Source organism: Artemia franciscana, chromosome 3 (genome assembly GCF_032884065.1).
Source record: "Artemia franciscana chromosome 3, ASM3288406v1, whole genome shotgun sequence".
Lineage (NCBI taxonomy): Eukaryota > Metazoa > Arthropoda > Branchiopoda > Anostraca > Artemiidae > Artemia > Artemia franciscana.
The window spans coordinates 21,106,626-21,120,169 of NC_088865.1; the positions used below are offsets into that span (position 1 = coordinate 21,106,626).

Genomic DNA, 13,544 nt, shown 5'->3' on the forward strand with positions numbered 1-13,544 from the left:
TTTCATGTCATCCTTTTTTTATGTAAAGTCAAAACTTTTTTGTAAAAGACGCTTTGTCATACATAAATTTTCGTCATCTAACTTCTGTGCATTTTCTGTATTTGTTAGTAAAAGACATGGAAAGTTTAGTTTGTAAGCGTAATTTAAAAACTTTAGATTCACTTTGTATCCATTCTCTGTCTGATAGTCAATTTTATTTTGCCGGAGGTTAGCATTTGTCGCAAGAAAAATTTCAGTTACTCCAGGTTCTGAGAGACATCTAAGAAAAGTTGAAGATTGGATATGAAAAAATTGAACTCAAGTGCGGAAAATATTCACACTGAGCTGTAAATAAAATTTATTCCACACCTTATGACCATTCTTTCTTGTTTTTAAATGGTGTTTAATAGCTATTGAAAAAGAAAGATATTCCCAGATTTAGATATTGCAAAGGTTGTTGTACGTTTCCACTTCATATCGTTATACACCTATTATTAAGAAGTATGGTGCTAAATATTATAAGTGTGTTTTTGTCTGAGATAAAGGTTTAAGTTATTTATATGTCTGTGTAAGGGATTTTTCTTCGTTCTTAGTGTGATTTACTCCGCTTGTGTGGCTTAAAAGTTGGCTGTAAATAAATTATTATTATTATTAAAGTCATTATTGGACCTTAGGAAATTTGTTTTAATAACAGTAAGAAATGGAATAAATTTTAATCGACCCAAGTCCCTTTCATTTTGGTTGTTCTTGGTGCTTTCACTGATCAAACCAATACGAATGTCATTCCATTTTGACTGTTCTTGGGACACTTACTGATCGAATCCATTCAATTTCCACTATTCTCGGTACTTTTACCAATTAAACCGATTCAAATCTTCTTTTATTCTCAGTGTATTTGGTACTTCCATCGAACAAACTTTATATGAAACCCCCCCGTAACATTTGCACAAAAAATGTTACGGGGGGGGTTTCATATAAAGTTTGTTCGATTTCTTGTAGTTTACGGTTTGCTTATAAAGTCTACTTGATTTCTTATATAGTTTAAGTTGTTTGTGGTATGGGAGCTTTATAGTTGAGAAACATAGATTAGGAGGGTTCTATTGGCAAGTCTCTATAACCGTGGAGATGAAATCATTATCACGATGTTCAGGTCTGCCGAGATGGGCAGATTCCCTTGGGAACGAACCAGTAGACAATAGGAACTGTATCTATACCTTGACTTGCAGACAAACACAATTATTGACAATAATTTTATTTTCTTACTTCATATACAACTTCAGGTAAAATGACTTCAACGTAAGATAGCAATATGATGTACATCAAAGACTAATCACAATAGCTCTGCCTCTTCTAACTTTTGGTTCATCTTATATATCCCGAATCAACCCGCGGCCCTCCAAAGGTAAAAGTACGTATATGCACAATTTTTCACTTCTCGACTTAATGCCACCACCATACTAAAAAAAATGTGCTGAATCGAATGGTATATGTAAGAAGGCTCTAGTCCAAATATTAACGGAAATAGCATATGGATAAAGTACGTATCTGAAAAATTTCTGGGCGCATCCAAAGGTAAAAGTACGTATCTGTGTAGATACGTACTTTCACCCTTGGTACGTACTTTTGCCTTTGGCCGGCACATTAAAATGAGAAAGGAAACCAAAGGTCAAAGTACGTATATATCATGATTCAGCACAATCATCATTGTTTGTTTACCAGAGCAGAGCTGAACAACCAGCCAACTCTGAGCTATTAAAGAGTACTGGCATAGAATGTCAAGAGGCTTTCTAAATTTACAGAGAGCGTTGGTTATACAAAAGGAAAGAGATTTAAGGTAAGAAAATTTTGCTTCATGCTATTTTGGAACCTTTTCTCCAAGTAGGCCTAAACCCTCTGGTAAAACCCCATCTGTACTACCAGGTAGGTACAACAGACCCGCTACAACCAGTTTACACAGCTAGCTATGTAGCTGTCGAATTAGTACAGGAGAGCAGCGTCATACCAAATTACCAACCAACCACCTAAAGCCATTTTTTTAGTATTGCCTACAAACATGACTTACCTTTGAAATAAAATAAAAAACAAGGGATGCATCAAAATAACCCCTAGAACCTTCTCTGTCATCTGAGATAATCAGGGATTAGTTTGGTCAACTATTACAACATTGAGAAAAAATTGAGGGCCTCTAAATATTGCTTACCTTAGAAACAAAAAAAAATGTATCAAAATAGCCCTAGAACCCCCTCTTTCATCTGAGATAATCAAGGTTGATAACAAGTTCTTAGAATTCCAATTTTTCAGGACATTGGCATGTCAAGCAAGTACAAATGAGGCATCAACTTCAAATACCGACTTGCCATCTTCCAGTGAAGAGCAACGAGGAGCTAGTTCCTGTTCCCCCCCAGAAATCATCCAGATAAATCAAACAACAGACATATCACCCAATTTTTCTGGACATTCTCGATCAAGGGACACCACTGATGGAGAAGCTAAAACTAAGGCACAGTTAAAACACTTTGCTGATGAAGAATTCGAAAAAGAAGATTTAAGTAGAGGTGATAGTGATGAGTCTGATATTGACTGGGAGGACGTTGAAGGGACATTTGGGTCTTCTGATGATGAAAGGCAGACAACTTTGAAGAAGAGGAGAAAGCTCTTTACAGATTTAGTTCCTCTTTCGGTCAGTAATGATCTTACATCAGATCATCCAGAGTACAATCTGATCCATTTTCCTACCGATCCTTTCCTGCCCTTGGAAGATTCGGCTTCGGATGCAGCAGCTTATGAGACCCAAGATGACCAGCTAAATTTGGACAATCAACCATCTAATGAAAGCAACAATGCTGTTTGTGAACCTGATTCCTCAGACCATGTCATGTGTGTAATTGACGCTGTAGCAGCAAGGTCTGTGGGACAAGATAGAGAAAATAGACGTGAAGAAAATGGTGGAGGAGAAGGAAGGTCTATTGTTGACCTTACTCCAAAACGAGTTCGCTCAGAAAAAGATAAATTTGAAAGAGAGGTTAAGAAGTATCCATTTCCTGACGAACCTGGCTGTAAATCTAACAAATGTACAAACTCATGTTTGAGGTTTTCCAGTATAGAATTCAGGAAAATTTATGACACATGTTGGAGCAAAGAATATAAATCAAGACAAATGTGGCTCGCTTCTTTGCTGACATTCCTACCAGTTAAAAGAAGGACTATTGCCCCAGAAGCTGCGTGTAGAAAAAACTACAGTTAGGTACAGCCTTCCCAGAAATTTGAATGAATACCCCACACTTACCCCAAAAGTTGAAAACTTGCCAGTTTGCAAGTCTACATTCCTTGGTTGTCTAGGATTTGGCAAGAATGACAGAGTGATTTTTACAATCAAGTCAAAAATTGAAAGGGATGCTCTTGGGAATGAGCTCAAGGACGGAAGGGGCCATAAAGTGGCAGGGCCACCAAACAAAGTTGATCGAAGCCTTGTGATGCAGCACATTGAAAGCTTTCAGCCAGCAATTCCACACTATCGTCGAGCTCACGCTCCAAATGTTCGGTACCTTTCTCGTGATTTGAGCTACAAATTTATGGCAGAAGACTTTAATGAAAAATATCCAGCAAATAAAATCTGTGATGAGACATATAGGAAGATTCTTAATGGTATGAAAGTATCATTGTGCATGCCCCAAAGTGACAGCTGTGACATTTGCACACTATTAAAAGAGAAAGTAGGGGCTGCGAGAACTCCTGGTACAAATGGTGAGGCAACCGAGAAAGAGACTGAACTGTACAGAAAGCACAGAGATCTTGTTGAACAGGTTTCAAAAGCATTTTCTGAAGATAAGCAGAAATACGAAAAAGATTCAACTACCATGTTGTTCACCGTGGACCTACAAAAAGTGTTATTGCTTCCCATCATGCACAGCAGAAAGGAGGCCTTTTTTCTATCAAGACTCGTGTGTTTTAATGAGACGTTTGCCCCCGTTAAGGCCACCCAACAAAACCAGAACCTTTGCGTTGTTTGGAACGAATCTCGACAAGGACGTGATGCACCTGATATAGGTAGTGCCTTCCACAAGGTCTTAAAGATGAATAGGGATATCTTGCACTTCATTTTTTATACTGACAATTGCTGTGCCCAGAACAAAAATTGGACAATTTTTAGTGAATTTGTACTGATAGTCAACAGTGAAGGAGGACCTGAAACGATTCGTATCAAGTATCTAGTGAAAGGCCATACGCACATGGGGGCTGACTCCATACACGGATCGATTGAGTCTCGAATTCGAAAAAGGGATGTTCTTGACTTTGAAGATTTGTGCGACACCATAGAAAAAAGTAGAAAATTCACGAAAGCCGTGAAAATGGACATAGAAGACTTTTGCCAGTGGAAAAGCTTAAAAGCTCCTGGCATCGTCATGAAGAACTTGGGCGTGACCATTGATGAGTTCAGTGAGGTCTGTTTTAAGAAGGGAAAAACAGAACTGTTCTATAAAACTAGCCCTGAGGGTGAAGAAAAGAGTCTAAGTTTTGTGCCAAAAAAGCTGGTTAGTACAATCAAAGAGGCAAAGTATCCTTTGCCAGATCCGATTCTTGGCGCAAGGGGGGTAAAGCCAGAAAAGAAAAAGGCCATCTTGGAAAAACTTGTACCTTTTATGAATGAGAATCGCCGTACATTTTGGCGCACTATGCCTTCATCAACAGCTTCTGTCGATTTGCTGAAGCACGGCTGTGTTTCTTAGCTGCCTGCAGTATTTCAGTGATTTCTTTTGATTTTTTTTATTTTTTAACTTCTAATTATTTGAATAAAAAAATGACTTGTTGTACATGCTTCATACGTGGTTTTACCTTCGGTATACGTCATAGATACGGGGTTTTGGGCAGAGTAAAAGTGCGTTTTATGTTTTATACAGACTTTTACCTTTGGGACTTCATTCGAATTCGAGTCTCGAGTCAAAGGTAAAAGTACGTATATGTCATATACGCACTTTTACCTTTTGAGAGCGCCTCTTTATATGAGTAACGGTCCAATGGTAAAAGTACGTATCTACTGTTTCAGGCTTCGGGGCAGTAATAATAGAAAATTTTACTTAAAAATATGAAATCCCCATATTTGTTTACCTATTTAACTAATTTCCAGAATTAGCCAGTGTCCAGTTTCACCGTAAACCGTATTTGAAGCTCTCAAAAGTACTCAAACTTTGAGCCGTGATTTATCGAAATAATGAAAAGTGTAGATACGTACTTTTACCTTTGGAGGGCCGCCCGGATTTCTAAATTAAGCACTGGGTAGACTGACCTCAGAAATATTGTAACACAACTCTTATTTTGATTATACGACATAAATCCAATTTTGGTAGTCAAAAAAAGTATCATTTTGTATCATTTTCGACTATCAAAATTGGTAGCTGTAATTACGAAATTGTAACCAAAATTGCTTGTTGTAAAACTGTCATAAAAAAAGGTATTGTTTTCGACTACCAAAATTGGAAGCTATAAAACTTGCTGTAATTGCGAAATTGTAAGCGAAATTGCTTGCTGTAAAACTAACATTAAAAAAAGGTATTGTTTTCGACTACAAAAATTGGAAGCTGTAAAACTTGCTGTAATTGCGAAATTGTAAGCAAAATTGCTTGCTGTGAAACTTGTGCTAAAAAGTAAAACTTTGTTTTGCTTTTGTAAAACTTTTGTTTGAAACCTTCTAAAGTGAAAGAAATAAGAGACTTGGTTTTGGGTTCCGAAAGGGGGGGGGGGTTGCTGGTCCATATGTTACATATACCCTATCCCGCTGTAGATTGACGTCCCAGTCAACCAGAACGTTCCCTGTCCTTAAATTTTATCTTTCATACAGTTTCTTATTGTCAAAATATTCTTTTTTTAATTCTTTCACCACAAAAATGATTATTTAAAGAAAACGTACATACCTACACCTGGTATTGAACCTACACCTTACACTTGAATTATATTAATACATCACTTGACATGAATAAGGTTTATACGTGAATACCTGGTTTAAAATTTTTTTTTTTTTGTATTTATTTAGTTTTCAATTGATCCCAGGTATTCTTACAATAAAGTGTAAAATATACAACATTACATAAAAAGAATTTCCACTTGCACTTTTGTTGCGAGTACTGTTTTTTTGAAAACAGTAGTGACGAAGAAAAATTTAATGAATTTCTAACCATGACAAATATGGTTACCCCCCCAAAAAGTAACCCCGTCACGCGGAGACGGAAAAAAAGCGACTCATCTTCCAGTGAGGAGTCAGAAGCATTGGACTATACGATTTCTCCAAAGTCACAATTTTTTCCGGATAAAATTTCAACCCCTTACCCCCAAAAACGTTTCCCCGACAATTTGGTGAAACCTATTTCACCAATAGACAGACCCTTATCGTTACACGATGAATTAAATAAGGCTGTACAGACTCCTGGGGACATAGAGTCACAAAGGGATAAACAACCCCAAAAACAAACATTAAGAGAAGCAATGGATATCATTAATTACCCCATTAAGACTAGACAGAGTACATTTTATACTAATCCATCTACTGATGAACAACAGTATCACAATATAACAGTCTCAAAGGCAAAACCAAAGGACTGGGTATCTTGGAAGGAAACCTTAATGCAAACAATTCCTCACCCCCCGGAAGACATGGCTTTCAAGCAATGGAGGCACCCCAAGAAGACATTTGAATCTTCCCAAAGCTCTCAAGAATCCTTCAATTCTCCCGAGCCCAGAAATCAACAGGACGAATCTATTAGTAGACCCTCTACTTCACGAGGAGAAGAAATTTATGAAGCACAAGCAGGATCAACGCCTAAATCTCAAACTTCCTCTTCTTCAAAAGAACCAGGCGATAAATCCACAAATACTAGTTCCTTAGATACGGATAGTGATTCAAACGCAGATAAGTTCAAGAAATCAAAAGAAATAAGACCCCCCAGTGCAGCGGCCCAGGCAAAAAAAGCACAATTAAACAGTCAAAAATTTCTGAAAAAACAGTATAAAAAATTTGACTTAATATCACTAGCAAAACCAAAGAAAAAAACTGAGCCTAAAGAAGAACAAATAACAACAAGATCCGGCCGGGTTGTCAAAAAAACAGATAAATTAGATTATTAATAAAAGAAAAATAAAAATCTATCAGTCCTGGATAAAATAAAGGAAAAAAAAAATTATAATCCAAATTCACCGTGAGCTAATAGTTGGTAGTTAGTGCGGATACTACTTACGAACTTCATTTGAGTTCGTAAGCCGTATCTATTCGATTTCCCAATTACAATTTCTTCATTACTTCAACCCATATTGTACCAACCAACTCTATCCAGAATGTACAATACTCGTACATTTTTTTTAATAAATTCGAATAAAAACATAATAAAGAATATAAAGAAAACCAGAAATTTATTAATTGACTGTTAATAGGCAAACATCATCATAGGGTATAAGAAAAATAATTATTTGTTGATAAAATTGAGTTATGATTCATAGACTTGATTTGATTTTTTTTTGTGGCGTAACTCGATGTATTTATTGATAGCGTCGGGTTATGACTCAAAGAAAGTTGACTTAATTTTTTTGCTCCGCTCCAAGAGACCACTCCGTAATAAGAATCCCTAGATAAAAAAGGGTACTTTTCAGAAAAATTTGATAAACTCCGATTGAAAAATTGGCCTGCTTCATCAAAAAGGATTCAGTATTGTGAGTAAGTCCCAAAACTATTTTATTTAACAAGAATAACGAAAAAAAAAAATTTTTTTTGCTACTAATTTGTTACTATAGTCTATCGCAATAATAATTCCTTAACGCAAAAGCTTATTAACACAATTATAACTAACACCTGACCTATAGGAATCGCTGTCACTTTATATACAATAAAAAAAAAAAAATATTGCAAAACATAAAGCTTATAGAGATAACCATCGAATAATAGTAAATAAAAACTCATTAGTAGCCTTAACAAAAATATTATTATAAATAGTCAAGTGACAACAAGCGTCTTCGTAAACTGTAGTCATAGCCAAACTTGTTCTAATTTACCTTGCAATTTTATAATTGTCATACTCCTTTCGGGCATATTCTTGGTTCGCCTCCCTACTATTAAATAGATTTAGTGGCTTCGAATAAATTAACTTGTAGCTAAAAAAAACGACATTAACATAGCCATAACTTGCAATATCTAACAGACATTCATACTTGGCATCAAATCTACTTCATCCTCCCGGCGGTATCAAGATCGCACTTAAATATTTTTTTAAAATATTATTTTCTTATATCTTTTCTCCGTGACTATGGCAAAGGGAATTATAGATACAGAATTTATTTCAATTATTCATGCCAAGGAAAATATAATATATTCGGCCGCTATGTTAGTCCAAGATGAAAGCAGTAAAGAAATACACGCAGAAAGCTGGGAGCTTTTCTTAAAATTGGAAGAAGAGGACAAAGCCATTTGGCTGCCCATTTTGCCAGCCATTTTGCCAGCTGTTCCCCTTACTGGTGATTTTGGCAGATCTCACAGAGAAGAGAGGTAATCCTTGCTTGAAACCTATCAAAGTCAATCAACTCAACGATGACCAAATCGAAATCGATGATCAAAACCGAAATCAAATCAAAGATGAACCAAGACTTCAGCAATCAGTTGAGGTTATGTTGATTCTGATATTTTACTCCATGTTTGTACCGTGGCTGTGGCTAATAGAAGGAATAACAGAACCTGGCATGATCACTTTCAATGAACGTTTCATTTTCGTTCAAGAAAACAGTAACTTAATTGTAAATGTACACAGAATAAATGGTCATGACGGCGACGTCTCGGTGAGATGCAGGTCGCTGCAACAGACGGCCAAGTGTGGGACGGATTTTTTGGGTGGTGAACAAATCCTCAGTTTTAATCACCAAGTAGGCAAAATTAGTGTTCCAATTCCAATTTTGATGACAGAGCGTAATTTCAACCGTTTCTTCAAAATCGAGCTCTCTGAGCCAGGAGGAGGGGCTACAATCGGTCCAATGCCTAGAATGGCTGTCTCGATCAAACATGATGATGCATTCGAACTTCTGAAGAATCGAAGACGGACTCCGACTTCGACGGATCTGAGGGAGTTTCGAATTCATAATGAAACATTCTTCAGTCGGCTACGTGATGCCGTCATTGTAAACGACGGGGATTCAAAATATGCAACTGCATTTGACTGGTTTATCCACGTCTTTGCAGTTGTCTGGAAAGTATGAGAAATAATTTTGTCTTATTTTTAACTTGGAGTGAAATTAGCATTACTGATTCTTCTTACTTTAAAAAAAATGATTGAAATGATCAAGATGTCATATTATCAAGATTTTTGGTTATTAATTAACGTTTGTACAAAATGCTCTCTTATCTAAAATTGTCTCTGGGTCTAAAATAGTGTGCTAAGATCATCTACCTTTAGAGTACATACCTAAAAAGGGCTGAAAAAATCTTAAAATTACGATTTTTTAATGAAAGTTGTTTATAAAATACTATGCTTGACAAATTCTTGCTTTAGAAAATTTATGAGAATCGTGTGTGTATGTGGTTAAGCCACACAAAAGGTATTAGCTTTAATGTTGCTCATCAAAAACCATTAATATATGAGAACTTAACATTCAGGAAACAAAAGTTAAGTTTCCTAAAAAAAAAGGTATTGTTTTCGACTACCAAAATTGGAAGCTGTAAAACTTGCTGTAATTGCGAAATTGTAAGCAAAATTGCTTGCTGTGAAACTTGTGCCAAAAAGTAAAACTTTGTTTTGCTTTTGTAAAACTTTTGTTTGAAACCTTCTAAAGTGAACGAAATAAGAGACTTGGTTTTGGGTTCCGAAAGGGGGGGGGTTGCTGGTCCATATGTTACACTGCCTGTTACCTGGTAGCTGTCTCCCTTTAATGTCTTTGGCTGTTACTGCCAGTAACTGCTTGCTTTTTCTGCCTTTAGTGCATTTTTTTATGTTAATTTGTTTTTATGTTAATTTTTACGAAATTCTGAAGTATGCTAAAAAATTTATGAGTTGCTGTAGTAACTGCCGTTACTGCCTGCAGTGCCTTTAGTGGTGAAAATCGTATGAGTTTCTGTAGTAAATGCCTTTACTGCAGTAACTGTAGTAGTAATACTTACTGTGATTGTACAAGTATTTACAGTAGTAACTGCATTTTTTTTATGTTAATTTCGTTTTATTTTATTTTTTATGAAATGCTGAAGCATACTGAAAATTGTATGAGTTGCTGTAGTAAATGCCTTTACTGCAGTAACTGTAGTAGTAATACTTACTGTGATTGTAGTAGTATTTACAGTAGTAACTGCATTTTTTATGTTAATTTTGTTTTATTTTAATTTTTATGAAATGCTGAAGCATACTGAAAATTTTATGAGTTGCTGTAGTAACTGCCTTTACTGCCTGCAGTGCCTTTAGTGGTGAAACTTTTATCAGTTGCTGTAGTAAATGCCTTTACTGCAGTAACTGTAGCAGTAATACTTACTGTGATTGTAGTAGTATTTACAGTAGTAACTGCATTTTTATATGTTAATTTTGTTTTATTTTAATTTTTATGAAATGCTGAAGCATACTGAAAATTGCATGAGTTGCTGTAGTAAATTCCATTACTGCAGTAACTGTAGTAGTAATACTTACTGTGATTGTAGTAGTATTTACAGTAGTAACTGCATTTTTATATGTTAATTTTGTTTTATTTTAATTTTTATGAAATGCTGAAGCATACTGTAAATTGTATGAGTTGCTGTAGTAAATGCCTTTACTGCAGTAACTGTAGTAGTAATACTTACTGTGATTGTAGTAGTATTTACAGTAGTAACTGCATTTTTTTATGTTAATTTTGTTTTATTTTATTTTTTATGAAATGCTGAAGCATACTGAAAATTGTATGAGTTGCTGTAGTAAATGCCTTTATTGCAGTAACTGTTGTAGTATTTACAGTAGTAACTGCATTTTTTTATGTTAATTTTGTTTTATTTTATTTTTTATGAAATGCTGAAGCATACTGAAAATTGTATGAGTTGCTGTAGTAAATGCCTTTATTGCAGTAACTGTTGTAGTATTTACAGTAGTAACTGCATTTTTTTTATGTTAATTTTGTTTTATTTTAATTTTTATGAAATGCTGAAGCATACTGAAAATTTTATGAGTTGCTGTAGTAAATGCCTTTACTGCAGTTGCTGTAGTAAATGCCTTTACTGCAGTTACTGTAGTATTAATACTTACTGTGATTGTAGTAGTATTTACAGTAGTAACTGCATTTTTTTTATGTTAATTTTGTTTTATGTTAATTTTTATGAAATGCTGAAGCATACTGAAAATTGTATGAGTGGCTGTAGTAACTGCCTTTACTGCCTGCAGTGCTTTTAGTGGTGAAAATTTTATGAGTTGCTGTAGTAAATGCCTTTACTGCAGTAACTGTAGTAGTAATTCTTACTGTGATTGAAATAGCATTTACAGTAGTAACTGCATTTTTTTATGTTAATTTTGTTTTATGTTAATTTTTATGAAATCCTGAAGTATACTGAAAATTGTATGAGTTTCTGTAGTAACTGCCTTTACTGCCTGCAGTGCCTTTAGTGGTGGAAATTTTATGAGTTGCTGTAGTAAATGCCTTTACTGCAATATCTGTAGTAGTAATACTTACTGTAATTGTAGTAGTATTTACAGTAGTAACTGCATTTTTTTATGTTAATTTTGTTTTAAGTTAATTTTTATGAAATCCGGAAGTATACTGAAAATGAAATGAGTTGCTGTAGTAACTGCCTGCAGTGCCTTTAGTGCATTTGTTTTTGTTAATTTTCATGTAATGCTGAAGTATTCCGAAGTATTTTATGACTTTCTGAAATAAAAAATAATTAAAAATGAAATTAAGACTTAATATTTTTTGTAGCTTGTTTCATAGCTAGATAAGTCACATCGGTTGTAGTTTGGCCGCACCCCCCCCCCCGGAAAATATCATTCCTCACCGATTTTAGCTGTTCGTGGGAAATACCCCCTTGGAAAATACGTCTGGTAAATACCGATAATTACTGTAATTACTGGAAAATACACCCTCAAACTTGGAAAATAAAGCTGCCCTAATTTCACAATTTTATTTGAGTTTTTTTAATTTCCATTGGGGGGAGGAATTTAGTACATGTATTATACGCCACTCACTCAAGTTTACGCCATGTAGAACTCGAGAACAAACTGATTTCTTTGCTAGTTTCTTTCTGCTTAGCGCTAGACAAGACAAAGACAAGTAACAAAATACATGGGAAATATATAATTTGGGCTATATATTTGCAAATAAGAGAGGGGAGGGGGTAAATTGTTTGGACAGTTTGAAGTAAGTACGTACAAAAATTCACCTATAGGGGTATGAAAAAAGAAATATACATAAGAAAAAAAACTTGTCATGACAAACACTAAATAATACATTAACAATTACTCACAAACGATTAATACACCCCAACAGAAAATCTACGACTGACTCAGATCGCTATCTGAATCTGCCTTCTAAAACATCCGTCTTAACACATATCTGAAAAACTCCTTAACGTTTGGAGGATATAACTGCTGCTGGACAAAATAGGAACGCGAAGAAAGTACTTAAAAATTTGAAAACGACCAACGGAATTTGTTAAAGTTCTGACATGGTCAAAATTTTTAAAGCCAACCAAGTGTTTTTTTTGTGTCAAATTGACATTTAATTCTAGGAAACCGTGCATAGAACTTTCTCAACTTCTCTTTTTCAACACATTTATTGTTAGTGACCTTAATACTCGAATTAAGGTCCTAAATTCAAGTTAAAGGTAAGACACTGGGAAAGATTGAATCTGGGCCAACCTGAATTTCAGAATCGGAAGGTAACCCTCCCTCTGGAAATATTTACCCTCAATATCCTGGTTGAAGCAAGAGGAACTTTTGTGTAGTTTTTACAATTTTTTGGAGCGAAAAGTCCTATTTCTATTAGATGCTTGAAAGAGAATCAATATAATAAAACATTTTCGAATAGATTAATAGTAAATATTCCAGACGAATAATCAGTTACCTCTGAATACTTTAGAATAAATGAGGAGTTCTTTAGTTATAATTTATATAATATATCCGCCGATCTCTATAATTTAAAAATGGACTTCCAAAGTGTTATTTTGGAGATTTTAGGAAACAGTTCAGATCTAGTAAATTCTTTTATAGATTTTAAAAATTCTGCAGTTCCAAATTTTAAATGGAAGGAAGGGATTAGTTCTTTTAGTATTCCAATATCAGAATTAAATGAAATGAGCAGAGATATTTCTAATAAGACTAGAGAAAAGAAAATTGTGGCCACTGGCATTTCAATCAAGACTTTGATTATTATCGCCTTATTCATATTTGTAGGTTTACTAAGCTGGAGACTAAAACAAATATGGTATAAATTGCTTGCTGAAAGAGCATCAAATTTGCCCTTATACTGATCACGACAATTGAATAAAATTGCTAGTAGTTTAGGCTCTTTATTTGCGTAATGAAAAATACAAAATCAATTCCACTTCACTTAATAACAACTGTTAGCTTTAGACTCTTTCAGGCTATCAATTA

The 13,544-nt window shown here is 34.8% G+C and overlaps 1 protein-coding gene across 1 annotated transcript; it reads left to right on the top strand.

Moving 5' to 3' along the window:
• Positions 1–6,150: 6,150 nt before the first annotated feature.
• On the top strand, positions 6,151–7,095 carry LOC136025494 (uncharacterized). Its single transcript, XM_065701525.1, has one exon. It carries the CDS (start codon positions 6,151–6,153, stop codon positions 7,093–7,095), a length of 945 nt encoding a protein of 314 aa, XP_065557597.1.
• The last annotated feature ends 6,449 nt before the right edge of the window (positions 7,096–13,544 follow it).

Excerpts from the sequence above, each read along its gene's own strand:
- LOC136025494 (XM_065701525.1), top strand. The coding sequence starts at position 6,151 with ATGACAAATATGGTTACCCCCCCAAAAAGTAACCCCGTCACGCGGAGA.